This window comes from Phyllostomus discolor, chromosome 11, assembly GCF_004126475.2.
Source record: "Phyllostomus discolor isolate MPI-MPIP mPhyDis1 chromosome 11, mPhyDis1.pri.v3, whole genome shotgun sequence".
NCBI lineage: Eukaryota > Metazoa > Chordata > Mammalia > Chiroptera > Phyllostomidae > Phyllostomus > Phyllostomus discolor.
The window spans coordinates 82890397-82915954 of NC_040913.2; the positions used below are offsets into that span (position 1 = coordinate 82890397).

The window sequence follows — 25558 nt, forward strand, 5'->3', positions numbered from 1 at the left end:
AGGGCCCTCCCTCTCGGCGATTCCTCTTGACACGGAGGATGCCCTAGGGGAGTTTGATCCACATCCGGTGATAATGACTTTCTCAGCTTTGGGAAGGGCCCGTTCCAGGCTCTCCTACTGACTGTTCTCAGAAAGAAAGGAAAAGGGATAGGGCATCCTTTTTTTCCCCCTTTTATTTTAAGGGGAAAACCATGTACAAGATCAAAAGGAGGCTAGTGCAGAAAGTACTCAATAAATTACAGACTTTCTGCATACCTAGAAGGCCTCATTAACATTTCATTGGGGGGTATCAACGCCCCAAAACGGTTTGGTTTAGAGCTCCTAAGTCCAACGTCAGAGTCACCCAGCTCCAGGGAGGACTCGCGCAGGACACACAACGTGGCCGCGGACTTCAGCGTCTGATGCAAGAGCCCGCAGCCCCTGCTCACAGACAGGGCTGCGTGCAGCCAGGATTGCTCTCCGTCACTCAGAGAGGATTCTGATAATACCAATAACAGTGGCGGGAAGGAGTTGAAGAAGGTAATTGTGAGTGAAACGCGCTGTTTCTCTTCCTACCGAGGGACCAGCGGGGAAAGCTCCCAGTGCCAAGGACGGCACTCAGAGGAGGAACGGCCTGGAAGCTGGCCCTGATTGCGTCACCTCATCGGCCGAGGCTGTGCGGTGGTTTATCATTTACTCGGCCAAAACAGGTAGTCAAACATTCGTCACGTCCCCTGAAAGGCATCCAGGGAGATGTCCTTGCCCACCGCGGTGACACGGAGCTGGAAACGCAATGCAGCGCCGCAGCCCCTGATGAAACCGAGACGAGACCGGCCTCCGGAACTCGGTCAGCGCGCACGTCCTGCGGGGGCAGAGGGTCGGACCCTGCGCGCAGGGGCAGGAGAGGCGGTTGCCAATCAGAAACCACATAAATGCTCACTCAAAAAGGACAGCCCAAGCGATGTGTTAGAGGCACTCTCAGGAACTACCTTCTGCAGAGAAGAAAATGTGAGTTCTCCAAAGTCGGCTGGTGACATGACTGAGTGAAAAACATAAAGAATCTCAGCCTCAGTGATTCTGACAATGACGAACACTCGTCACACTAACGTGAGACAACCCTCTCAATGGCGGGACCAAGCAAGGCCAAGTTTTTTGCACCTTAAAGCGCAGGGACAGCTGAACTGCCTGTGACCACCTCCAGAGAGCTGAGAAGCGCCAACAGTCACGCCCAGGCATTGTCACCGTGATCTGACACGGGGTGAATTTCCCGTGGGAGTCAGACGCAGGTGGCTCTGGGGCTGTGATGTTTTCAGATGCAGGAAGAGATTTCTGCTAGCTGTTCAAATGCTCTGTGTTACAGTGTTTGCAACCAGGAACACCAAACTGTAGATTCACAGCTGGCAGGAAGGGCCCATGGAAATCGTGAGTCCAACCCTCTCCTGTCACAGCAGGTAACAGAGCCCCAGGGCAGGGAACTGAGGGTCTGAAGTTTCCCAGTGACTGAGGTGCTGCAAGGAGCCCAGGAGAGGGGATGGAACTTAGGCCTGTCTGCGTCACTCCACAAGTCTGTCCAGCCCCACCATCGGGCTCTCACTGTACCCCGTTGTTCTGGTGAAGCAGAGAGCCGCCTAAGTTACTGGGAGCAGATGTGTATCCTGGAAACCATTCATCAGCACTTTCTTTGTCCCTCTTCATTCCAGACCGACCCCACGTGCCCTGTCCAGACAGCCGCTGCCCTGGCACTCAGGGCCCCCTCTCCCCCAAGGGCAAGTTCAGCCTCTGCAGCCGCCCCAGGTCCCCAGGACACAAATCCTCCTCTTTCTCTTCCGTTCCAGTTCCCATGAGCACCAGGAGTGGTGGCCTGTGGCAACAGACTCCTTCCAGGGCCTTTACAATCACGAAGAGCACAAGCAAGTAAGAGTAAATCAAGCCGGCTTTGCATGAAATGCAAAATCTCTGCTAATCAGTTTATGGCTTGTCTGGCCCCGTGAATGATTCTTTTATGTCCCATAATCCATCACTGTCACTTCCTTTACTGTACGTTGCTCTCTGTGCATTTTCGGTGCATGTGGCTGTGGGTGAGTGGTGGAGGGGGCGGTTCAGCTGGGGGGGAGCAACACAGGGGTGCTGCTGTTTAGCCACTCGGATGCGGTTTATGGACCTCATCTCCCTACAAGAGCAGCGGGCTGTTGCTTTAACGGTCGGGTTGCTTTACGTGAATCAAGCTAATGTTAGGAGGGAGAAAAAAAATATCCCCGTGTGCTTCTCTCTTAGATGTTAAGTACCACCGGAAAATGCCTGACTGCTAACCAAGTCACAGTGGCGCAAAAAATACGAGAAAGGCCGTTACACGTTTCAAGGGTCACCGCAATATGACATTCCTCCCAACTTATCCTACCTATGTAAACGGCATCCTTGTAAAAACACAGTTTTAACATCAAAAGGCTATCATCTTTCACTTTGGCATGCAAACAGTTCACGGCGTAGTTTTAATGCTGAGCACAGGAAATGGGATACCTTCCATACCTTCCAGCATTTTCTGCAGACTGTTCCTCATGACATGGATGTTCTCTATCCCGATGAACTGGAACTTGATGTTGGAGTAATTGTCTTCGTTCTCGTAGCCTTTCCCGGCAGCACGGTTGGCCATGGCGTTGAGCTGCAGCGGTGGGCAAAACAGAACAGTCACCGATTGTATCCAGCACCAGAACACTTCCTGGCTATCCCTAAAAACATCCAAGGTCACGTGCAGAAATGTAACATTTTACACCACAGCAGCACTGTGCTGAGCAGCGTAGTTCCAGACACACCTGCTGAGCTCGTGTATTCAGCAACAGGAATCTGTTGACCTGGACACATTTCCTGATCTGGGGAGAATGATCCTATGGATAAACCCTTTGGAGACGCCTCACACAGTTCCCTGTCACAGGTGACAACATATGACAGAGTCAGCATGCCCCAGTTCAGTACCACACACTACAACCCGCAGGCTGGCAGAGGAGCCTCGGCAGCTGTCAATGTGAAGCTCTGTGGGTCAAATTACCACACTTTCCTGGATCGTGCTGCCCTTGAGCACATCAGAAAGAAAGGAATGTGTGCATCCCCCTAATTCGCCTACAAGAATCCTACAGACATGCAGCGAGACCTTGAGCAGGAAGCACTGAACACCACGAGGAGAGGGTGTCAGACGTCAGGTCTCCAAAGGCATGTCCTCCAGCCCCTTATTTCAGTCGGGAGACCTGTTACTAGGAAGGCTGTGGTCGCTTTTATTCCCGTAATTTTGTACCTGAGAAGTGGGGGTTTCCTAGTGCAAACTGGGCGTGATGATGATGGATTTTGAGGAAATTTATTAAATACAGACTTTGGCCCTAGTCTCGTGTAACTAAAATCAAGACGGGGACAAGTCTGGCCTTAGCTCGGATGTACACGGATTTCTAGAACCCTTGCTGTTGGGCGGAGGGGCCACAACACCATGTTCTACCCCGTCTAGCACACGGCGTTTACTGGCCATTCTCCTCCACTGCCCACAAAGCTCAGGGGGTTGTCCTGGGCCGAGAACTGACTGCAGGGCCTGGCCACCAGAAAAAAGCATCTGCTTTTAGGACCTTAATGCAGTACTGAGAGGATATTAATAAACACTTCTCAAATAGCTCACTGTAAAAAGCCAAGTTAAAAAGGTACATATTCTTTGACCCATATCTCCTTGTGAGAATTTGACTCAATTAAAAGTACCAATGCACGGAAGATAGGTGCCCAAGAATGTTTATTACAAATTATTTGTATAACGGTAAAAAGCTGAAAACCTATGAGTATCCCCTCAGGGCAGTGGCTGGATGAATTATTGCAAATTCATGCCCTGACTACTAACAGGACCGAGGAAAATGTAAATTATCTATCTAATCTGTCTATTGACACAGACAGACAGACTTGAATTGGCCCACGACATGTGAAGTGAAAAGACTAAGCCACAAAATAATATTCTACAATTACCCTACCTTTTGTAAAACCAACCAACCCACAGACAAGTGTTTATGTCTAGGCGTGTTTGAGTGAGCACAGTAAGAATATCCGAAGCCTACAGCAATCTGGCAAAAGTGCCAGCAGAACAAGAGAGGCGGCAAGTGACGGGGGGCACTGTCAGAACCACTTCAGAGTCTCCTGTGTTCCTTGTTACACAGAAGATACATTAGGTTTGTAATACAAATAACAGAAGTGAAACATTAGCCAAACAGCCACAAAGGGCCCTGCTCCATGATTCAGCTCATGTGAGGTCAGCTGGGCCACATTAGCCCTTCACACCTCTTTCCAGTTTATACGAGATTGTCCCTTTTCTCCCGGGCAGGCATGGTTCAGTGGATTGGGTGCCAGCCTGTGAACCAAAGGTTCATGGGTTTGATTCCCACTCAGGGCACATGCCTGGGTTGCAGGCCAGGTGCCCAGTAGAGGGTACAGGAGAGGCAACCACACACTGATGTTTCTCTCCCTCTCTTTCTCCCTCCCTTCCCCTCACCCTAAAAATAAAAAAATAAATAAAAGATCTGGCCTTAATCAAGAAAAATATTAAAATAATGGTATTTTAAGACAACTTACATTCATGCCTTACAATTTTTTAATATTTTAAGGGGAAAAACTTTCTACAATTACCTTTAAGACATTGTTGTTAAGAAATTTACTGCTATAAACTACTACTGCTTTGTATAATTATTTTTCAAAACTGTTGGCTTCACTTGTACAACAAGCTTGTAAAGTAGGAATTTTACTGGGATCAGTGTAAGCATCTTCCTGCTGCATGAACCTTAGCTTTATTCTCTCTCTTGAATAGCTCAGGTTAAGCCTACTTGCCCGCAGAGATACACTTTTTAAACAGTGCAATGGATAAAACCAAAATATTGTTATCTGTAGTTACGAGTCTGTCAACATCTTGACCTAGTCGATGCCTTACAACCCGGGAGAATTTATTGGTGCCTTCTTCAAAAACCAAGCAGCAGCACAAGATGGCCTCTTGAAAGTCAGTGGTGCTTCTCACAGTGACCACAGGATGGCACTATTTCACCTCCCATCCGAAGTGCACTGTCTCCAGGTTTCCACACAGTGCACAGGACCTAACATGGTAATGTGGGAAAGCTGAACCCTCAAAGCAGGAAATACAGCTTTAAAATGAATAAAAATTCAAGAAGCTATGCCAGACCTAATCTAATACATATACAATTAATCATATATTCATTACATATTATATAATTATATATGACATTATGTATTCATTATATAATATGCAAATGATGTTATGTAATTGGCCCAGCACAAATAATGCCCATTTTTTTACTACAAAAGTGTAAACATGTAGTCCTGTAACATGACGATATCACACTCAAGCACACCATCTTGGATGAAGTGTTCAAATGACAACTATGAATTATTACCCCCACACTATTACCTGCCAACCACACTCAAGCAAGGCTTACTCCTGCCAGACCCTGTGTACATCCGGGTAAAGCATCCCTTGTGTAACAGAACACCATGAGTCAATCCAATTTGGTCCCCTGTTCCTTTGGCTGGGAACTTCGTTTCGTAACCCAAGGAAATTGGCTAGTGACTCCAACTCCTAAAAATCCCCAAATAGATAAAACAATGGATATAACTACATACAGTAGTTTCAATTTATGCTTAAGAAACACAACAGACAAATGAAAAGTGGAACTGGAAAAAAGTGCCCTATTTCTGCCCGAAGATCGCTCTGTGGTTTGATAAACTCAGCACGTTTGGGTTTAGAAAAGCTCATAAATGAAACAAAAGGACCCTCCCCATTCCTCAACAAGCACCGAATGAATACCATTCAGTGTGCTGGCCAGGTGGGTGGGGGCGGTTCATGAAAGAAGGAGGACCTGAGACGGACTGTATCTGGAAGGAGGGCGAGAAAGGGCAGGGTATTCCAGATCAAACAGTGGGGACGAGAGAAGGTGGGGGCCAAGTCAAAGGAGCAGCAGGTGGGTGGCACTGAACCCACCAGTGACAGTGGGTGGGAGGTGCAAGCGTGGCAGCAACAGCAGGGGAAGCAGCTGCGAAATATTCAGAGACCTCTGCAAACAGGCCCCCTCGGGACGTTTAGACTTTATCTTCAGCCCTGGAGAGCAACCGAAGGATTCTAAGGGAGCTAATGTCCATGAGGCATTGGGCCCACCGGGACGGGGTCAAGGATGCAAGCTGCCCTGGGAGCTTGTCAGCCTTGCTTACATCCTTGACCTGGCCCTGCACTCCGTGAAGTTTTATTGACTGGCTAAGCCCCAAATAAATAGCTGAATCATGCAATGACGTTGAGAGGTGAATAGTCTAAAAATGTAAGAAATAGGGTTGGATTCTTGCCCTAACCCTACACCAATCAAACATATCGAAACCATAAACACTTAGCCAGCAATCCTCCTGATATCAAGCTAAAGGTCAGCCTAGGCACTCTCCTAGTCTTGGAGTCTCAAATTTCAGCAGGGGACATTCTCTACCTGAGTAATAACAGGACCTGGGCTTATGAGGCTGGGAAATGAGACCGCAGTTGCCCTTGGCAGGAGGAGGGTCGGGCCACATCCTAGCACAGGGTGTCAGGTGACCATCCTCTTCCCTCCCTCCCTCCATAATGGCTGAACGGAAGAACCTTAAATTGCAATGTGAGCATGGAAGTATAAGATGATTTTATTTCTTGCAACTACTGTCCATACCTGTGCCAGTCAAAACTCTCCGTTCCTGCCCCCTAAGGGGGTCTTAAACAGAATGAATCACTTCCAAATTTGACGCAGGTAGGAAATCCTGATCCAGTTCGATTTAAAATTCCAGTCCCACATAAGCTGCAAAATTATCTTTCCCTCATTACAGGCCATTTGGACGGGTGAGGGGCTCCTCCTTTCCTTCTTTCTTCTAGGCTCTCTGTCCCGGGAAAGGGGGCGTTAGAGGGGAGGGATGAGAGAAGGGGTCAGTCTATCTTTGCCGAGCTGGACAGGACTGCGATTCTCTCTCCATGGGCAGTGACTGCTCTTCTAGTTGACACTCCCTGACCGCCCCTGCCCTCCCTGACATTAGAGTCCAAATGCCAAACCTCTGAGGGCTCCTGGGGGCAGGAGGTGCACCACAGTTCACTGACACAGGCGATCCACACCGATGTGGGCCTCCTCCAACCCCCTCAGCCTCCCTCCCCCGCATACAACCCACAGTCACATGTACTGCGGGTTGTACACAGTGAGCCTCCCCTGGGCAAGCCCTCCTGGGAGGGGTACCGGCAAGATGGCCCATGCCCTACCTCCGTCCTCGGGGTCCACCTGACCCCAGGAAATCCCTCCATCCTCGTCCTGCCGACGAGGAGGAGAGCAAAGTGTTCTGCTGACGTCTCTCTCCAATCCCCTCCCCTTGCTCACTGCCATGGTGGCCATCAGCGAGCATGCTGCACACCCCTCTGGGGTCCTAGCTTCTCCTCTTTGGGCACCCCAAGCTCTACACCGTATTCTCCTAGACGCCCCCTCACATGATCAGTGGCTAGAAACCACCTCATTATTGATTCCAGAGAAACGAGAAAACTTCCCATGCGACCTCCTATTACACAACTGGAATATCGCTTAGGCAGTGAAATGAGAAGCGGTAACCACAGAGCTGTCTTTGGAGGGGCAAAGGCCATGGGCTGAGTTTTAGCTGAGGCAGGAGCCCGCCTTACCTCACCCCTTCTCCTTACAGCTCCGCACTTCCCCCCAGGGTGCTGGTGTCAGAGCACAGCTCAGGGCCCTCGTCCTCTGGCCTTGGCCTGAGTTGGGATGAGCTTCTGTCTGGTTTTCGAGTTCTGAGCCTCCAGCTTCCCTGGGTATGTGCTCAGAGCCGGACAGTGGACACAGGGCTTCCCAGGAGGATTCTGTCAACAGACAGCACCGTGTCCAAACACAAGGAGCCCGGCTTTGACGTCAGCAAGGCCTGGGTCCGAACCTGGGGTCCGCCTTGAACGGTGTGACCCTGGGTGAATCATTGAGCCTTCCTACGTCTAACACCTTATCCGTAAGAGCAACTCCTAATGTGCAAGAGTATGATAAGAATTCAGTGAGAAGGTGCCTGGCATTTTTACAAGCTCAGCAAAGTCCCAGAACAAATTCATGATAAAGTCATGATCCAAGTTGAGATAAAAGGATTCTCTCTCATTTTGCAATCCACAACCAATGCAATGGCATCAACACTGTTTCATATCTTCCCAATGCACCGAATCCTCAAGTGACACATGACCTCAAGGGTTCGGCTTGGTTGAATGGAGATTCAATACCTGCTGAGGGCCCCCACTGCCTTGGCCCACCCCTCCCCCCCTCCCCCAGATTTTCACGTCAGCAAGCAGTTCAGAAGGCTTTCATCTGAACAAGGCAGTATCTGGGGGTGAGTCTGGCTCAGAGGACAAGAATGGCCTTTGGCTGTCTCCTCACCCTTTCTCTTCTTAACGAAAACAGTGAGCAGACCTGGGCACTGTCCCCTCGGCCGCTGCTCACCACCTGTCACAAACATGGGCTCAGTCTCCGGGCTACCGAGGAAGCCGAGCGCACCCCGGAGCCGAGGTCAGCAGACAGGACCTTCCAAAGCATGACAGCTCTCAGCACACAGTTTCACACTCACGCAAAGTGTGCGTGTGTGTTTAGGGTAAACATGAGGCTCGGGCCGATTCGTACGCGACACCAATTTTCTTTAATGGATCAGCACGAAACTTCTTATCGCTGAGGGTAAACACACTTAGTGCTAAATATACCCTCCCCACCTTATCCTTTGGATTAATTTATTTTAAATCTGGCATATGCCTGGCTCGACAGCTGCCACATTTCCCAGAAGGTTTACATAACATAGTACACACTTGGCTCGCCGGCCCTTAAATGAGTAGGCGAGTCTGTTTGCCTTAATTTAAATCTGGGAAAACAGGAGGGGGGGCGGCATCCGCACTCAGCGAAGCCCCTGCCTCCCTTCCTTTTCTTCCCTTGGCTTGTCCTCAGCATCGGTGTCTGAGAAGCGGGCCCCGGGAGGTCTCTCAGAACAGCTGCACTTGACTTTCACGGAAAATACAGTGAAGAGGAGGGAAAGCGGCCACGGTGAGAGGGAAGCGGTGAGAGCACAATGAGCCAGCAAGAAAAGCACACACTGAAAGAGAACAGTCAAATTCAGGGCTTCTGGCCTCTTGGGGTGAAAATCTTCAAGCAGAGAACCTGTCCTGTTCCCGCCTGAAGCTCGTACCTACATGCCATGCTGGGAGGACCTAACTGGGAAGGAGGAACACTTTCCATAGAACCTGCTGGAAGGTGGTCTGGCTGCAATACCTGTTTTATCCCCGACCGTCCTCACGGCCCCACCCACACCTGTCCCTCAGCTGCACTCCCACCAGAAGCGGAAGGAACTGTTCGGAGGCCAAGGGTATGGGTGAGGCACTGATTCTCACCAGGAAAACATCAAATTAATGATGCAGACCATGCGTCACAACACTTGGTGACAGGAGACTCGAGGAAGCCATGAGAAGCGCCAAGGACCAGGGTCTGAGCGTCTGCACAGGGGACACGATCCAGTTCTCATAATTTTTCATAATGCCCACGAGTACAGACTCTGTAATCACCTATTCTTAACATCAGTGAGTACTTTTAAATTGTGGGCTGTTGGTCATATTTCCTCTAGCCTGTTCTAATCCCATGTCTTACACACTTAGGTTCCTTTATAAAAGAGCTTCACGGACATGTCATTCACACCACAGACAACTCATCCACTTAGGGTCCCACTCAGTGGTGTCTGGCATATTCACGGAGTTGTGCGACCATCAGCACAGCCTACTTTTAGAACACCTTAATCACCCCAACAAGAAGCACTCCACCCTTGAGCCGTCACCCTCAGTTTCGTCCTGTGCCCCTCCCGGCCCTGCGCAACGACCGATCTGCCTTCCGTCACCCCAGATGTGTCTGTTCCGAATGCTTCATAGAAATGGACTCACACACTGTGTGTCCGCTGTGACTGCCTTCCTTCCCTTGGGATGGCATTTTCAAGGCTCGTCCACCTTGTAGCACGTTTCAGTCCGTCTTCCTTTCTCATGGCCACATAACATTGCATCGAATGGCTAGACGACCTTTCCTGAGTCCGTTCGCACTTGATGAACATTCGATGGTCTCTGCTTTGGGGCCATCGTTAATCATGACCACATACTCGCACGCACGTTTTTGTGCGGGCACGCGTTTTCATTTCTCCTGAGTCGGGAGTGGAACTGCTGAGTCATGGGGACTGTGTTTAACATTTAAGGCCTTGGGCTCTTTCAACCTTTTTATGGCAAACGTGCTCACACCGCAGTTCATAAAGTAAAGGCTTCTTACAATCCTCCCTTCACCCCATGGGGAAACCACTACTCCAAGGTGAGTATATACACCCTCCATTTGTTCTCAGCGCGTGGTTTTTCTAATATAACTGCTACGTAGGTGGGATTAGGTGGGATTACATTACACACGTTCTCCCGTTTCTCACGCTTGTTGCTCAACAGTACATGGTGAACACCGCTCCACACCCGTCTGGAGACATGGCTGCGTGTGTCTCTCTCTCATTGGTCACGGGGCCTGGGTGTTTGCATTGTTGGCAACAAATGACGATGCCGAATATGTGCATTAAAGGCCACTTCGATCTGTAGATTCATTCCTTGCACTCGTATGTGACTTCTGTTTCCAAGTATTCACGGCAGGTCCCTCTGAGGGCTCCATTGTTGACTGGCTTAAAAAACATGGGTCTAAGGAGTGAGGCTGGAAATTATACTGGGCCCAATGCTAACTAGGGTTAACACATAAAGCTGAGTGGGAGGTAAGTGTGGATGGGTTTGGCTCACCCCTTGAGGACTAGATCTATTACTTCCTATTTGTTGTTTTATTAAATGGTGAAATATGAACACCGGCATAATTATAAAATAATATTTTCAAATGAGAGACAAATAGAAAGTTCTCCATCTCCCCAAAACCTCCCTTCTCCATGACATTTTAATAGGTTGGTGTTTATCCTTCTGGGTGTTTTTCTACTTCAACAGAAACTTTTACATATCTGTAGTTTTGTCTTTGTCTCCTTTTTACGTAAACACAATAGTAATACATATTATTTTGTGGCTTCTCCAAACCTCACATTACATTTTATAAATCTTTCAGAGACAAAAGAGCATTTGCAAGTTGAATTGGCAATCCTACAGCCGAACACCTCACCAAAGTGAACCGCAGGAGGTCCGCAGTACATTTCCTATTGTCGGAGAAAAGGTCATTTTAGAAACACACCAAAAGTAATGTGGCATATTCAGGAGAGCCATCTCTAAAACTAAATGACACACGTTTTGCACGGTGTCCCCAGTCCCCGGGTGCCAGGAGCCGGGGAGCTCCGGTGGCCCAGGCAGCAGCCCCGCAGCGTGGCCAGGCGCTGACTGTGCACAGGGCAAGGGCCCCTCCGCAGTCGAGCCCTCTAGCCCGCCGGACTCCCGACTCGGCGGACTCCGGACTCGGAGCTGCAAAGGCGTGTGTGCGTGCGTCAGAACAGAGCGGAGGCCACACTTACTTTAGGCCGGGTGTCAACCACGTAAATGAAGTCGCTCCCTGGGTTGGCTTTCCTGATGGCCTGGAGCATCTGCTCGTCCTCCAGGCACCGGGCACTGAAGCCGGACAGGGGCTGGCTGCTCCGGCAGATGGAGGCCTGCGGGGAGAGGCGGGGCGACACCGCAGCGTCAGACAACCGTGCAACCGGACCTGGCAGGACCCGCTAGGCTGGCCGCACAACAGGGGGCCCCTTGGTGCGTGCGCGCCCTCTCCGTGGGCAGGCAGGGCAAACGGTTTCTGTGTGAGAAATCGGAATCTTTGGGTCGGCCCCACATCAGGATGTTTAAAGCCATTTAAATAACCTACTTTCCTTTCCACTGGTGTCCATTCACTTTCCTGCTGAGGGGAGAAACGTAAAACAAATACCTCTGTTCCTAAAATGTACAGCACAGTACTAATGGCAAGATGAGTACAAAGCACTTTCGAGTGCTTTCCATCAGTTTTTACTAGGCCGTTTACAAACGTCACAAACGCCCCGAACCAGTTCTAACCCTAAGTGAGGAACTTCCCACTGGCACGGAGGCACGGTGGGTACAGCCTCAGCTGACCCAAGACTGTGAGAGGCAGGGGGCTCCTCGGACTCAGCCTGCTCCCCGTCCAGCTCGTCCCTGCTCCGCAGTTCCACGAGTACCTGGCGTCGTTAGACAATACACCCAGTAGCAGGAACGTTTGCCCTGGTTTTCAGTAGGCAAGTATAGATACAACCTCACAGCTAAAAAAAATATATGCTTTGGGGCAAAGTACCTTTTATGGATCTAGATTTTATTGTAATGTTTAGATTGCACTCACATCGTCAAGTGCAATCCATAGAGGAAGGGGTCAAAGAGTCTGCACTGAGCCCGTGGGCCTGTGTGCAGGAGGGTGGAGGCGGTGACGGACTGTGAGCGGGAGGAAGAGAGACCTCTGGCTCCGTCAGGCTCAGCAGGGGGCGCTCTCGCTGAAGTCGGTCCTGGCAGAGCCTGCGCAGGGTGCCTGCACTGCAGGGCTCTCTCCAGGAAAAAGGTATCCCGGCTCCGAGTCCAAGCACAGCTTAACTGTCCCCAAAGCTCGATTCAGGGCACGTTAGGTAGGGTTTCAGTTCCTCCATAAAGAGGTGAGCTTTGGCACTCTGCGTGGGAGAAGGCGGGGATGTTGCCCCCGAACTAGACCATCCTTCGGCTGAGGATCTTGCGGCAGGGCCGAGCAGCACAGAACAGCTGGTCACGTAGCTCTAGCTGGGCCGCTGTCTGCGGGTGCGGGTGCCACTCTGTAACGGAGAGGGGAGGTGGCGGGGGTGGCTCCAGGAACTCCGAGCTGCAGCCAGGGGCGGGGTGCAGGGGGGCAGTGCAGGGGAGAGTGGGAAGGAAGCGAAGGGCCAGCCAGCAGACTTGCCCCAGGCTTGTTTAATTCCTGGAGTCGTTGGCAGCAAAAGCCCAACTGCCCATGACAAGGGGAAAGAGACTCGAGGGCCTGAACCTGGATGAGAGGACAGCCAGCTTGAGGGCGGGCCAGGAGAAAGGTGAACAGAGGGTAGGGACCAAAGGGGGTTGGGGCACAAGAGGCAAGCTACGTCCCTTGGATGGAAAGCGAGTCCCCACACGTGGCTCCCATGGTGCTTGGTCTGGGGACCTGTTTCTTCTCACCTCTAGAGGGGTCAGAATGGGGAGGGGGGCACGTGTGCACAATAAGTGTTTGCCTGGGTACCCGGGCTTAGTTAGACACACCTCTCTGCTTTACACCTTGTGAGAAGGGCTGGAACTTGAAGTACCATCTGCCTTCAGTGGTTGAAAGACAGGAATTCAACTGGTTTTTTTTTTTAAGATTTTATTTATTTATTTTTAGAGAAGGAAGGGAGGGAGAAAGAGAGAGAGAGAAATATCAATATGTGGTTGCTTGGGGGTCATGGCCTGCAACCCAGACATGTACCCTGACTGGGAATCAAACCTGCGACACTTTGGTTCTCAGCCTGAGCTCAATCCACTGAGCTACGCCAGCCAGGAAATTCAACTGTTTTAAGTGAGAACTGAAGGAGTTCATTTCCAGGCCTGGACATCAAAAGAAGACCATACAAAGACTAGCACACAGGGCCTCGTTGGAGCCACGGGGGCCCGAGGCGCACGACAAAGAATCGGGGCTCTGAGGGCTCACCGCTGAACCTCCATCCTATTCTGAGACGTGACGCACTCCCTCTTCATGATCCTCACAGAGGAAGACAGAAAACCCTTTCTCGAGAATACTGAGACAGAAAAAAAAAACAAGCAGGACAGGCACTGTGCTCACTCTTTAAATACCCAGCACATCCCTACCTCTTCACAACAGAAGAACAAGAGGTGCCTCTCTCTTACTTCTTTATCAATGGGAGCTGCAAAAAGGGGGAATGCTGCTGGCATCCTAGTTTCCAGTACAGCATCATGACATTCCTTATTCATTCCATCAGGGGTTTATGTTGTTTTAATTTTTGTTTAAGGAGATTTACACCTTCCTTTGCCTGCACCATTGCTCCTGGTCTGGGTAGGTTGAAATATAGTTGGAGTCAAATAATACAAACATTAATAAAATGCTTGCCTCCTTTAGACCATGTCAGAGCAGTGAGAGTAACTAAAAATAAGACAATTTATAGCCTTTCGAGCAACAGCACTTATAAAGCTAAGTGAGTATTTGCCTTTTAAGAAAGCAACACAGAAGGCTGCCGCTCCCTCCAGCATCGCTGGAAGCACCTCGGAAGCCTCTTTTGAGAATCTGGCACAGACCCTGCCCTACTCCTGCCTGGTTCACCGGTGCGTGCGTGTGTGCCGTGCACACTCACGTGCCTGCCGCCACTGTGCGCAGCCTCGGTTTTGAATCCAGACCTGCATTGTCTAGGCGAAGAACCAAACTTCCGCATCTGCCTGAGGTCAAACAGCTTCTGAAGCAGGTGGCAAAGACTACTCTTGTCTTCCCAAGTTTGTTTCCTCCTCCTCCAGAGATGGAACCACAGGTCTTAGCTGTCCACATGGTTACCCATAAAACCGTATTCTCTCACCCGTCCTGTGCAGTTCCGATCAACAGATGAGAGCAGAAGTGTAGGGTGACAGTTTCAGAAACTGTCCCCAGGAAGTTGTGAGTGCGCCACGTGGAGGTGACAGCTGGGACTAAACTCGTCCCTTAGGCCACATGATGCCCTCATCCAACCCCAGGGTAGCCGAGGAGACAGTGGCCAGGGGTTCAGGTCCGGACGGGTGAGTGGTAGAGACCAGGACGCCAGGCCCAGACTGCCCACCTGTGGAGCTTTATGTGCGAAAGAGTCAAGTTCTACCCTGTTTTGGCCACTGTTCCTTGGTTAGTGGCAGGCAAACCGAATTCTAGCATTCACAAATAATATTTAAAAAATGAACCCACTCTCCCAAAACAAAGATTTCTTATGCGGAGGATACTCCAAAAGTGTGCCATTAAAAAAAAGAAGGTGGTTCCATGGATGGGGGGCATAGCTTTGCAAAAATCGGGGCCACCAAGGATCTGTGGGAACAAGCACAGCGCCTCCCCAGGGCTCCCTGGGATGATCAAGTTTAGGTAGTTTCCCACTCGGCCCCCTCCCTTTACTATCAGGTCACCACGGAAGGTCAACTTTGCCACAGGCGAAGAAGGTTCCAGCGAGGCTGCGCTGCTTCCTAGCATACACGGCCACATCCGCAGGCCTCCGAGGAGCATGCCCGCACACGCGCCCGGCAGAAGGCCGCTAGGAATGTCTGCTGCTGATAACGCCCGGAGAGCAACGCCCGGAACAAAAGCATGCCTCGGGACTTACGTGGTTCTCTTTGTAGTAGTAGGAGAGGGCAGGAAACCGCCGTCTGCTCCGGAATTTGGAACTCCCCACGATGATGTGTGCCGTGGCCGGTCTCGGAACATACAGTTCGGTAGGGTAAGAATCACAGAGCTGCCGCAGAAAATACAAAAGGGTTTTTAGGCAATCCAGTGAGGCTGTGCGAACGGCCACCAGCAGTTTTGTGCACCAGACTCATAGGCTGTGCGTTTACGTTTTCTTAACCAAGTTACAAGGAGGCTGTTTTGAGGAAACCCACAGCCACTTCGAAGGAAGGAAGGGCTGCTGATTCTGGGAAATCAGAGTGAAGGGAGGGAGCTACGAGTCAGCATCCTGCCTCCTGCACTGTCCCTTCCACAGGCTCCTCGTGGGAGGCGAGACAGTGACACATGAGTTCTTTCATCAAAAAGGGACAATTTGAAATTCTGCATCCTGGCAGCTGAGAAAACTTTAGCTGCCTGTTTGGAATGAAAGATAGCCTAACTCTGGGAGACAGCTTCCTAAGATGCAAGTGCCAGCAGTGAAGTCCCCAGGTCCCCTGTCTGGCCCTGGCTTACACACCGTGCAGCCCTGCCTCTGAGCCCTCCCTGGGTCCTCCTTCCCTCGACCTCCCCAAATGTCATCCGTTCTGCAAGGGCCAACCAACCCCGTTCCTCCTCCTTCCGAAAGCCTGCCCTCTGAGCTTCCAGCTCTTGTGAAATGCTGGCTCTGAACTCCTACCGCACAGTGTAACAGCTTTAGTTTTGTTTCTTATGTGTCGATTTTATAAGCGGTAGAAAATGATTTGCTTTCTCCATGCAGCCCTGACAGTGACTCCCAAAGCAACAACTGGCATCTTCAAATGACCTTGCAGTTTAGTCGGACATCAGCCATTTAGAATCTGGCCCTGACGTGCCAAATTCATGACCTTCAGGAAGTCACACCACACTGAACGTTCTGGTTTGCTGATCTCTGAAGCTGACAAGGAACAGAAATGTTATCCCACAGAGTTGGTGTAAGGACCACATCAGGTAACACCCATGAGAAAGGACTCCGTAATCCTTCAGGTCTGATGGAAGTGTTAGCGGTGGCAGCAGCAACAGCAGCAGCAACGGCAGCTGATTTGCCGCAGGCACATATTTTGCTCTGAGGTCGGCCAGCCAGTCTTTCTGCAATGCGAAGATGCCTTAGTGGGCTCGTCCCTGGGCTTCCCCAAGGCAACTGGATATTTCCTGGAAGTCAAGCATCTTCTAGGGTGTTTCAAGAGGAGTCCTTGAGCAAGTATAGCAAAGGTGGGGGGGGTAAATAATATTTTATCTGCATGTCCCCGGCCCTCATCACTTGCCCCGTCCCCACTTCCAATCTGGAAAGATGGGACTGAAGGGACTAAAACTGCCCCCTCCCCACCCCCTGCTGCCAAGTGAGGTCCTCGCCTGCAGAGCTCATACCTCGGTCCGTGGTGCTGCCTGGCCTTTCCTGCCCACACTGTCTCTGTCGCCAGATTAGCAAACAACATTGAGCAGAACAAACTAAAAGAACCTGAAGCATTATTTCAACATTTGGTCAAAGACATTTTAGGGAAGATGACCAGACTTCGCCATGGGCTCTGGCACTGAAGATGTGGAGGAAAATCCCCTTCCAAAAACAAATGGCCCCGCCCACTTGGGCCCAGAGAGCTTTTACTGGAAACCCGGCCACAAGACACCAGGCTCCCTTCTCCATGCGCTGGTGTGGGCCCCTCCTTGAGCCGGTCAGCGAGGACTTTACTACACGGACCACACCTGCTTATCTGAGGTTCAAGAGACATGTAGTCATTCCATCAGACGAATAACATTTTCTTAAAATAACAGTTTAAAAAAGGAAATGGGTAGGTTTTCAGTAAGTTGGGGATTACCTACCTTCTTCCTTACAACACTAAGGAATCGCAGTTATTTATGGTTAAGTGAAATAAAAGTAAGGAAGTAATCAGAGAGATGCCGCAACATGCTTATTACACACAGCCTTTCTGAAGAGCAAGAGGTGAGCTGGGAACTCTGGAGCTTCTGCCAGGTCCTCTAATGGCTCCCCAAGGCCAAGAAATGCTTAGCTTGGCCCAGGCCATAGCCCTTATGAGGGCCATTTCTGGGGTGGCACGAAGAGACAAGGTAGACCACCCAGAGGCCACTCCCCTTGATACTCTCAGCCCTGCCCTACTTAGGGACCCGATCGGTGTCTACCCACTCAGGGTCTAATAGTTCCTGGGCTCCCTCTCTCCACAGAGTGGGGAAAGGAAGACCTTTGAGGTCTGCAGGTGCAAGGACCAAGAGTGCAACAGCCCAAGGCCTGACGACAGCGGTCAGCCTCGCACCGGCTTCATGGCCTCGCCTCCAGGAATGCAACAACACCAGGGATTCCTGCTTCCCCAGGGCCCTGAGGCTAGGGGAAAAGACTCCAAGGGCCAGAGTTTGAACACGTGGCACTTGGATAAGCATTTGCATGGGAAGCTCTAACAGGCTGAAACACCTTTGGAAAAAAGTCAGACTCGTGGTGCCAGCAAAGTCGGGTTTCGAGATACAGCTTCCTAACTAAGCTGGAAAAAAGCAAATTCATCTTGCTGTCATGAAAGTAGGTAGTGCTTGCAAATGGAAATGAAAATAACAAGCTGGATAACAGTGACTACCGTCGTCATTTTGGCAACAAGCTCACACAGTTATAGTCAAAATTCTGACCGTGAAGAATGAACAGCACAGTACAATTTATGCCACCAACTTGTGAAATGACAGTGCAGCTCCCCAAATTTCGTCTGGGTTGGAAAATCACACACAAAAATTAGGAGGGAATATGAGACATGCAGACAAGTGGAAAATGCTTTTGTTTGGAATTTTCTTTACACAGACTGCCTTAGCGATGAAAGTACATTAAGGTAAAATGCTTTCTTTCTGTGTATTTTTATTAGTACGAAAGCAAGCTTCATTGTCCTCCACTTAGTTATTTAGTCTGCCTGGAATGCCTGCGTGTCTTGGTTGACCTCGCCAAGATGAATCCTTTTTGGTAATTCTTTCACTCACATAACAAGTTTTACCGAATACTTATTATGTGCCAGGCATTATGGTAGGTGCTAGGACGGTAAGAAATACAAGAGTTGTTGACCTCAAGGCCTGATCGTGTAGTAAATGTATTTCCCATTGCACCGCAAGAGCCATCTGAGATGCCATCCGAGGCATCTTAATCAGATCTCCGTGTTTGCTGAGGACCAATCACTCAACGGAACCCTTTGAGCTAAGAGCTGGTTGTCAGGAGCTGCGATGTATCTACAGAGATAACTTTCTTCTTCATCATGTAGAACGGAAAATTTATTTCAAGGAAATTGTGATGTGATGGGGAGATGGAGGAGAGTAGAGCAGCATAAAAATGATTTACATACAAATAAAATCGGATATAACACATAAAATATAGCTGTAGAGAACTAAAATAAACAAGATTTGTAAAAATTGCTGGCTTGGATTACACTTTCAATTTTATTCCAAGGAAAATCGATTAAAATGTTAACCTAGCAATGAATGTCAGTTGCGTTACTTAAACAAAGACAACTTCAGGAGTTGGGTTCAGAAGAAAATCCTACCAGAGACAGTTAGACTACCGTTCACATGTCTTATAAACAGGGTCACTAGCAACGATCATGAAGGTGATGAGGAACAGGAAATGGCAGAACGGGCTCTGGAACCTGTGTTTGAACTCTGTGGTGTCTTCCCCACCACGGACAAGAGCTCCCTCTCCATCAGAGGACTCCGCCAGCTCCTCTCACCTCAAAGAACTCGTGAGAAGGAAGAACTGACTCTTGTAAAAGAAGGAAGAAAAAAGTAAACACCGTCTCAACCACGAGGTTTAAAGCCAAAGTCATAACCTGCCGAACGGAGAATTAGTCAAAGCTTTCTGAAAGAACCAACTTTTAAAACTATTTCTAAATTGGTTGTAAATAAGGGCACATCATCTTTTTCCCTACTTCAATGACAGTTGTATAATCAGAAAATTCCCTGGGTTTTCACCTTTTCTGTTCCAACACAATTTGTGCATTGTTAGCTCGGGTTCGCCAGGCATTACTTTGGAAAAGAAATGCCAAGTAACTCATGTTTTGCAACCTCCACCGTGTGGAGCTTCAGTGACTAAATGTGAGTCATGTTCGTGGTCTAGTTCCAGGAGGAGAAAATCTCATTTGAGAATAGGGAGAACCTGTGTTCCCAAGAAAATATTATTCCACAAAATTTTCTTCCTTACCCAAGGGGTGTGTCATATTAAAAAAAATAAGGACATTCAGTTCCTATTTTCTTTGCTAACCTCGGGTTTTCCTTCCTGTCATTGTAAGGCTAAAAATTCACTGCAGAGTTTGGCTTCAGCGTGAGAACCAACTATCTGGTTACACTAACCAGATACTTTACACTGATTGAGAAGGCCCCAAATGTCTACTTACGTGTAAGGTTATGGTTGTTAGACTTTACTATAACTGTGAAGAAAACTCAGTGTCATGGAAGCATTCACTGTATCCCAACTAATCTATCAATTCGAGATACTCAGAATAACGTAGAAGAACCTGACCAGTAAGATTTATTATAAAACTCTAACACCCATAATTAATAAAAAGGTAATGATTGAAATTTTAGTGTCAAATTGTACTGTTAGCAAAAACACCAGACATTTTTTTAAAGACAATATACTAAAACGTGAACAAAATAGAAAAGATAGACAGTGCAAAACTCCTGACCATCGGCCCTGACCAGCATGGCTCAGTGGGTCAGCTGCTGTCCTGTAGGCAGGTCACCAGGCACTGGCCTGGGTCGCAGTCCAGGTCCCCGGTTGGGGGTGTGCAAGAGGCAACTGATCCATGTTTCTCTCACACATTGATGTTTATCCCCCTCTATTTCTCCCTCCCTACCCCTCTCTCTAAAGATAATAAAATCTTAAAAAAAAACCTTCTGACAATCAAAAGACCTCCTAGGAACAAGACAGAAATCTCTTGTCAGAAGAGATACTTGCAACAGCCATACGTGGTAACAGGCTATTCTCTAGAATTTATCAGGACCTTCTACAAATCCATAAGAAAAAGATAACCTTCTAGAAAAAAGGGGTCAAAAATGTGAACAGGCCGGTCACAGGAGAGTCAAGGCGAATAGCCAAGAGACACAAGCGCAGCCGGGCTAGGAATGAAGGGGGCGCAAGCGAAGCCACCCCGAGACCCGTCTCACAGCAAACGGCCTGGCGTGCTTTCAAATTCAACCAGGGGATCAGTTCATAAACTCACGTGGTTATACCACATGAGTCATCTAAATGTCTAACGACTGGGAACACTTAAGTATATTATGGGACATTCATTTCCTAAAATCCTAAAATGCTACATGGTCTTTTAGCTGACTGGCATGCATACTGTGGAGCAATGGAGAAAACTCCTGTGGGCGGATGAAGGAAATAATCAAGATTCAAAATACATGACTGGAAACGGTCGATCCACAGGAGATAAGATATAAATGGTCAATTGGCACATATAAGGCTACAAATCAAAAAAATCAAAACATTCATGTTAAAACTAAGTGAGAAATCCCTTGTCTCACTATCAAGCTGTCAAGCATTTTCGTACACAACTGCCGAGAGCTCATGTAACCTGTTACAACCTTGCCACGGTGCTCTTGGCAATATGCCCCGAAGTTTCTTTAAACCATTTGACCTAGAAATTCTACCTGTAGGAAGCTGTCTTTCAAAATGGTAAAGGTATAGTTATCAGAATGTTCTTACTATGTTATTTAAAATAATAATAAATAATAATCTAAATGTCTAAAAATTGCAAACAGGTAGACTGACATAGTCATATAATATAATATTACATAATGTTTTAAACAGTGTAAAATATATTATTGGCAGAATAATACAGTCTATAATATGGCTTCATTTTGTTATATTTAAATATATATATTTAGTATATAATATATAAATATATATATATTTAAATGGTTCCTTTCCTCTACATTTTCCAATTTTAAACAATGCAATACATTACTTCTATAAAAATGTATTAAATTATGCAGACGAGAGAAACATTTGAAGGAACATTTAAAACTTCATAGAAGAATGTTAAGGCAAGGGGATGGTAGGCGTGTTTTCCTTTTTCTCTTTTCTTTTGCAAATTCTCCGCCATGTTCTTACATTACTTTTATCGCTTAAGGTATTTTTTAAGTGAACAGGGAGACCACCACTGACTTGCAAGCCCACCATTGGAGAGAATGTGGGGTCAACCCCGCCGTCCCTGCTTCCCTTCCTCTCCATGTTCCTTTCTGCGAGGGTGGACACATGTCTCCACATCTCCCTGGGGAAGCCACTCGGGGACCTTGTGTACCAATCAAGAGTTCAGGCACTACAGAGCAGGGCTGGTGCCAAACTGCCATCAGTGTCCCTGTGACTTCCCCGCTAATCACTCGCTGAGCTATAAAAAGACTCGGTGGGAGAACAGGGCCTGGCCCGCTGGCCCGCCAAAAGCTCGGCCATGAGGTCTGCCCTGGGCCTGTCTGTGTTTCCATTCCCTCACTCGTTAGAGGGAAAGTGTGCAGGGGACAGTCTCCCAGGTTCCCCTGTTCAAACCTTCTGCTTCTAGGAGCAGGTAGGAACTACAGCCAGCAACAACCAAGAAGGACATAGAAATCCGCCTATCTGTATTTATACGGAGCTACAAGAACTAAAGGAGGTCAAGCGGGAGTCAGGCTAAGCTACGTGAAAGCATGGTTGCATTGGGATTAAGGACCTGGCTTTCACTAAGTGAAATGCCTGCACTCACTCTGTAGTCTCTGTTCACATCACTGAGCTGCCAATAGTCATTAGGGAGGCCCATGCGCTTGTACTCTTCACCCAGGTCGATCAGCGTCCAGCCTCGCTCTCTTTCTTCTTTATCCAGCTTGGGGTTGAAGGAAAAGCAGTATAACTCTTCGTATTTAACTGCAAGAAAAGAGAGAGTGAAGCTTAATCAAGTTCAGCCAAAGCTAGAGCCAAATCTCTTCAAAGCACCTCTGTCCGGGCTGGAGTACAGGGAGAGGCCAGCCCAGCGCCTCGCCCCTGGGAACCCAGGAGCACCCCATCTCTGTGGGTGGGGTCGCCCACCTCCTCCCAGCTGTGACAGGAAGACCGGGGACAACTAGACTCAACTTTGCAAGAGCTTCTTTCATTTTAGAAACAAGGTCTTCTCCATCTTGTGCTTTTTTTCTAAGTTGCTTTTGAAAGCAAATATATTTTCCAGACCACACAAAATTTAAAGCAGAAATATGAATTAAGAAGGCTTGCATTCATCAGACATCAAGTTTATGACTCCTGAGCCTGGGTTTGGTCAGGCCTCTGGGAGGTGGCAGGAGCCCAGGCCCGAGCCACATTTTGATGCTCACAGTATTAAAAAAAAAAAGTTGAAAAAAATCTGTAGAATATATTTATATGTTTGCACTGAAAACATTTGAACTTTTTACGACCACATAAATGTCACAGTTGTGCTGCTCCTGCAGTATTTATGGGAGTCATAAAAAAACACAATCCCCAGTGCGTGGCACCCTGGTCAAGAGGGGGAAGTTGAAGGATACAGAGCGGAAGTCTTCTCTCCGTTCTGCCAGGATATCTTTGCCTGTGATGCCCGTGAGGCCGGATGCACAACCCCACCCTCGCCAATAAGATCTGGGATTTGGTTCCCTGGCTCCTGGTTTTCTGTGTTGCAGGCAGCATCTAGTCTGGGGCTGTCTGTCCACAGAAATATAAGCAAGCGTGCCTGCCATTTACAACGGCCTTGTAGCCACCATAAAAAACTAATAAGAAACAATGAAATTTATTTTACTAATTTATTTAACCCAATAGATCCAAGACATTATTTCAACATGTACATAATATCAAACTTATTGATACTTCGTATATTTTCTTTTGTGTTGTCTTTGAAGTTCCACCTGCCTTTCACTCTTACCAGCTCATCTTAGTTCACACTCGCCCCACCTCACGCTCCAACAGCTGCGGACGGCCAGTGGCTACCCTCCTGGACGGTGTACATCTAAGCCCTTCTGGCGACTGTAAATCATGGCCGATAGCTCGCCAAACCCTTGTTTCAGCCTATATTTGTGCTAATTAAATGTCTTAACCCATCCAGCAGGCACCATGAAGGGCCTCGTTGGATAGGCAGAAACCTGAGGCACAGGGTGGTTGAGGAATGTTCCAGGGTCACTCAGCAAGTCCCCGGGGAGTCTGGATGTAAACGAGGTGGCCTGGCTGTTCAGTACACGTCCCTAATGCCCCACACACTGCTCCTCCAAGGCAGAGCCTGCTCTCATCCGCCCAGACGGGCCACTTTTGCATCTCTTCTCTCCTCGCTCCATATCCTGACTCCTCCTGTTTTTCTCCAATAGATTTCTTTGTCCTCTCAGTTTTCTCGGGTCCCGCATTTATTCCTTGATCTGCCGAAGCATCAGCGTGGACAGTTTAATGCTCCTGGAGGCCCTGCACCTTGGGGACCCTGTGGAGAAGCTGCAGTAGCACGCAGGCAGCCAGAGACCAAAGCTCCGTTTCCAGGGCAGTGCGATTGCTACTGAGACAGCGCATTGACAGGGGAGAAGAAGATAAGGATCACATCTGTGATACCGAACTTTTTCATCAGACACGCACTTTTTTTTTGTAGAAATGAAGTTCAAAGACTGAGGTGTATCAGTGAGATAAGCTACATTCCATTTCATTCTCTCCTAATGCCATATTTCTAAACGTCAAAATTTGGAATACCGGTGATTTCAGCAGAAGAGAACACATGCACACACACAGGCACGTGCACACACACACACCAAGCAGACACCTTCGGTAAGAAGCGTTCCTTGTACCCTCTGCTAGTGGGCAGACCGCATGCGAGACTGAGATGCTGTGAGATGCTGTTCTGGGAACAGCTGTCTTCACGCCGACACATCTTTTCCAGCTCTATGTACCATTTTCACGAGTCAGGCTTCCGACAGCATCCTGTTAACCGCAAATGCAATTTGTCTAAGATGCCAAAAGAATCTCTTGAGAAAGCTTCAGTTCCATGAATGAGAGGAGAGCTCACGAATACGGAGTAATAACGGAAGTTAAGTTCCCTTGGTTAAATCTTTACAAATGGGTTTAACGGTAGAAGAAGAAGAAATATAACCTGGCTACTGGGAGTTTTCTATGCATGGGCTCCTGCTGGTGGTCACTGGGAAGAGGCAACGAGACTGGACATAAATTAAAGCAAGAACCATTTGTAACAGGCATAAAGAAGGTCACTCTTGAATTGGGAGACATTAGAAGGGTCTTCCACTGAAACTGTGAAATTTTTGCTTTCAGTTGTTTTTAAGGAGAGGGGCGATCAACCATACCTCCGGCCCTCTTTAAGTAAAACTCTACATGAGGGTGGAGAAACTGACACTCCTGTCAGCGAAGTACAATCGTGTTGATGTGGGCGAGCTTCCTACTGAGAGGCCGGCCCAGCAGAAGGCTTCAGCTGAGGATCAGAGAAATTAAAATACCATTAACACAGTCATAAATTTTACTGAATATTTTGTTTTTACAATATTCTGTTCCCCTCCCCTCATTCTCCTGCAAAATACCTAGCAGAATGTTTAGTCAATGGTGGGAAAGTAAGTTAAAAACAAGAGTAGGGCTGGAGAACTCTCTAGTCTTTACAGAATCTGAACTTTGACAACATATCTGCTTGAGGAAGGTCAAATCCCTGATTTGTCACCGCTCTCAAAACAGACGTGTTAAATACTCCGCCGGATTTTCACATCACCAACTCCAGGCCATCACTCCCAACATCAAACATGTAAGCTGTCAGTGACGGACAGGTCTCAAGAGGAGGTGCACTGACAGCCACACCCCCAGGACCAGGCCACACCCCTAGGCCAGGCCACACCCCCAGGACCTAATTACTAGGAGGACAGGCAAGCTCCTCCAACAAGAAGCAAAAAATACTCAACAGGCCTTAGACCAGGGAAGTAAACCGAATGCACATCTCTAACTAAGTTTTGTTTTCAGAAAAAGTAAAGTGTAAGTTATTCCAGTATTTACTTTATTGACCTATTTAGTAAATCATAAAATTGTTAAACAAAGGCTGGAAGGTTTTGCCAATTCAGAAAAAAAAAATGACAATTTCTGAAATACCACATTCAATTCAGAATGAATAGCACTTTGGCTATGTTTCTAGAAAAGCCAGACCAGTGTCTCGGGACTAAGTAGACGGCAGGAGCCG

The 25558-nt window shown here is 48.3% G+C and overlaps 1 protein-coding gene across 1 annotated transcript in view; it reads right to left on the minus strand.

The window, feature by feature from the left end:
* The window catches only part of MTMR7 (myotubularin related protein 7), a 77549-nt gene that overhangs the window by 23785 nt on the left and 28206 nt on the right, over positions 1-25558 (minus strand). Inside the window, exons 4-7 of the mRNA XM_028526546.2 lie at positions 22121-22278; positions 15331-15459; positions 11530-11664; positions 2506-2638 (exon numbers count right to left, since the gene is read on the minus strand). Of these exons, the coding sequence (XP_028382347.1) occupies positions 2506-2638; positions 11530-11664; positions 15331-15459; positions 22121-22278 (555 nt within the window). The remainder of the gene's footprint in view (positions 1-2505; positions 2639-11529; positions 11665-15330; positions 15460-22120; positions 22279-25558) is intronic.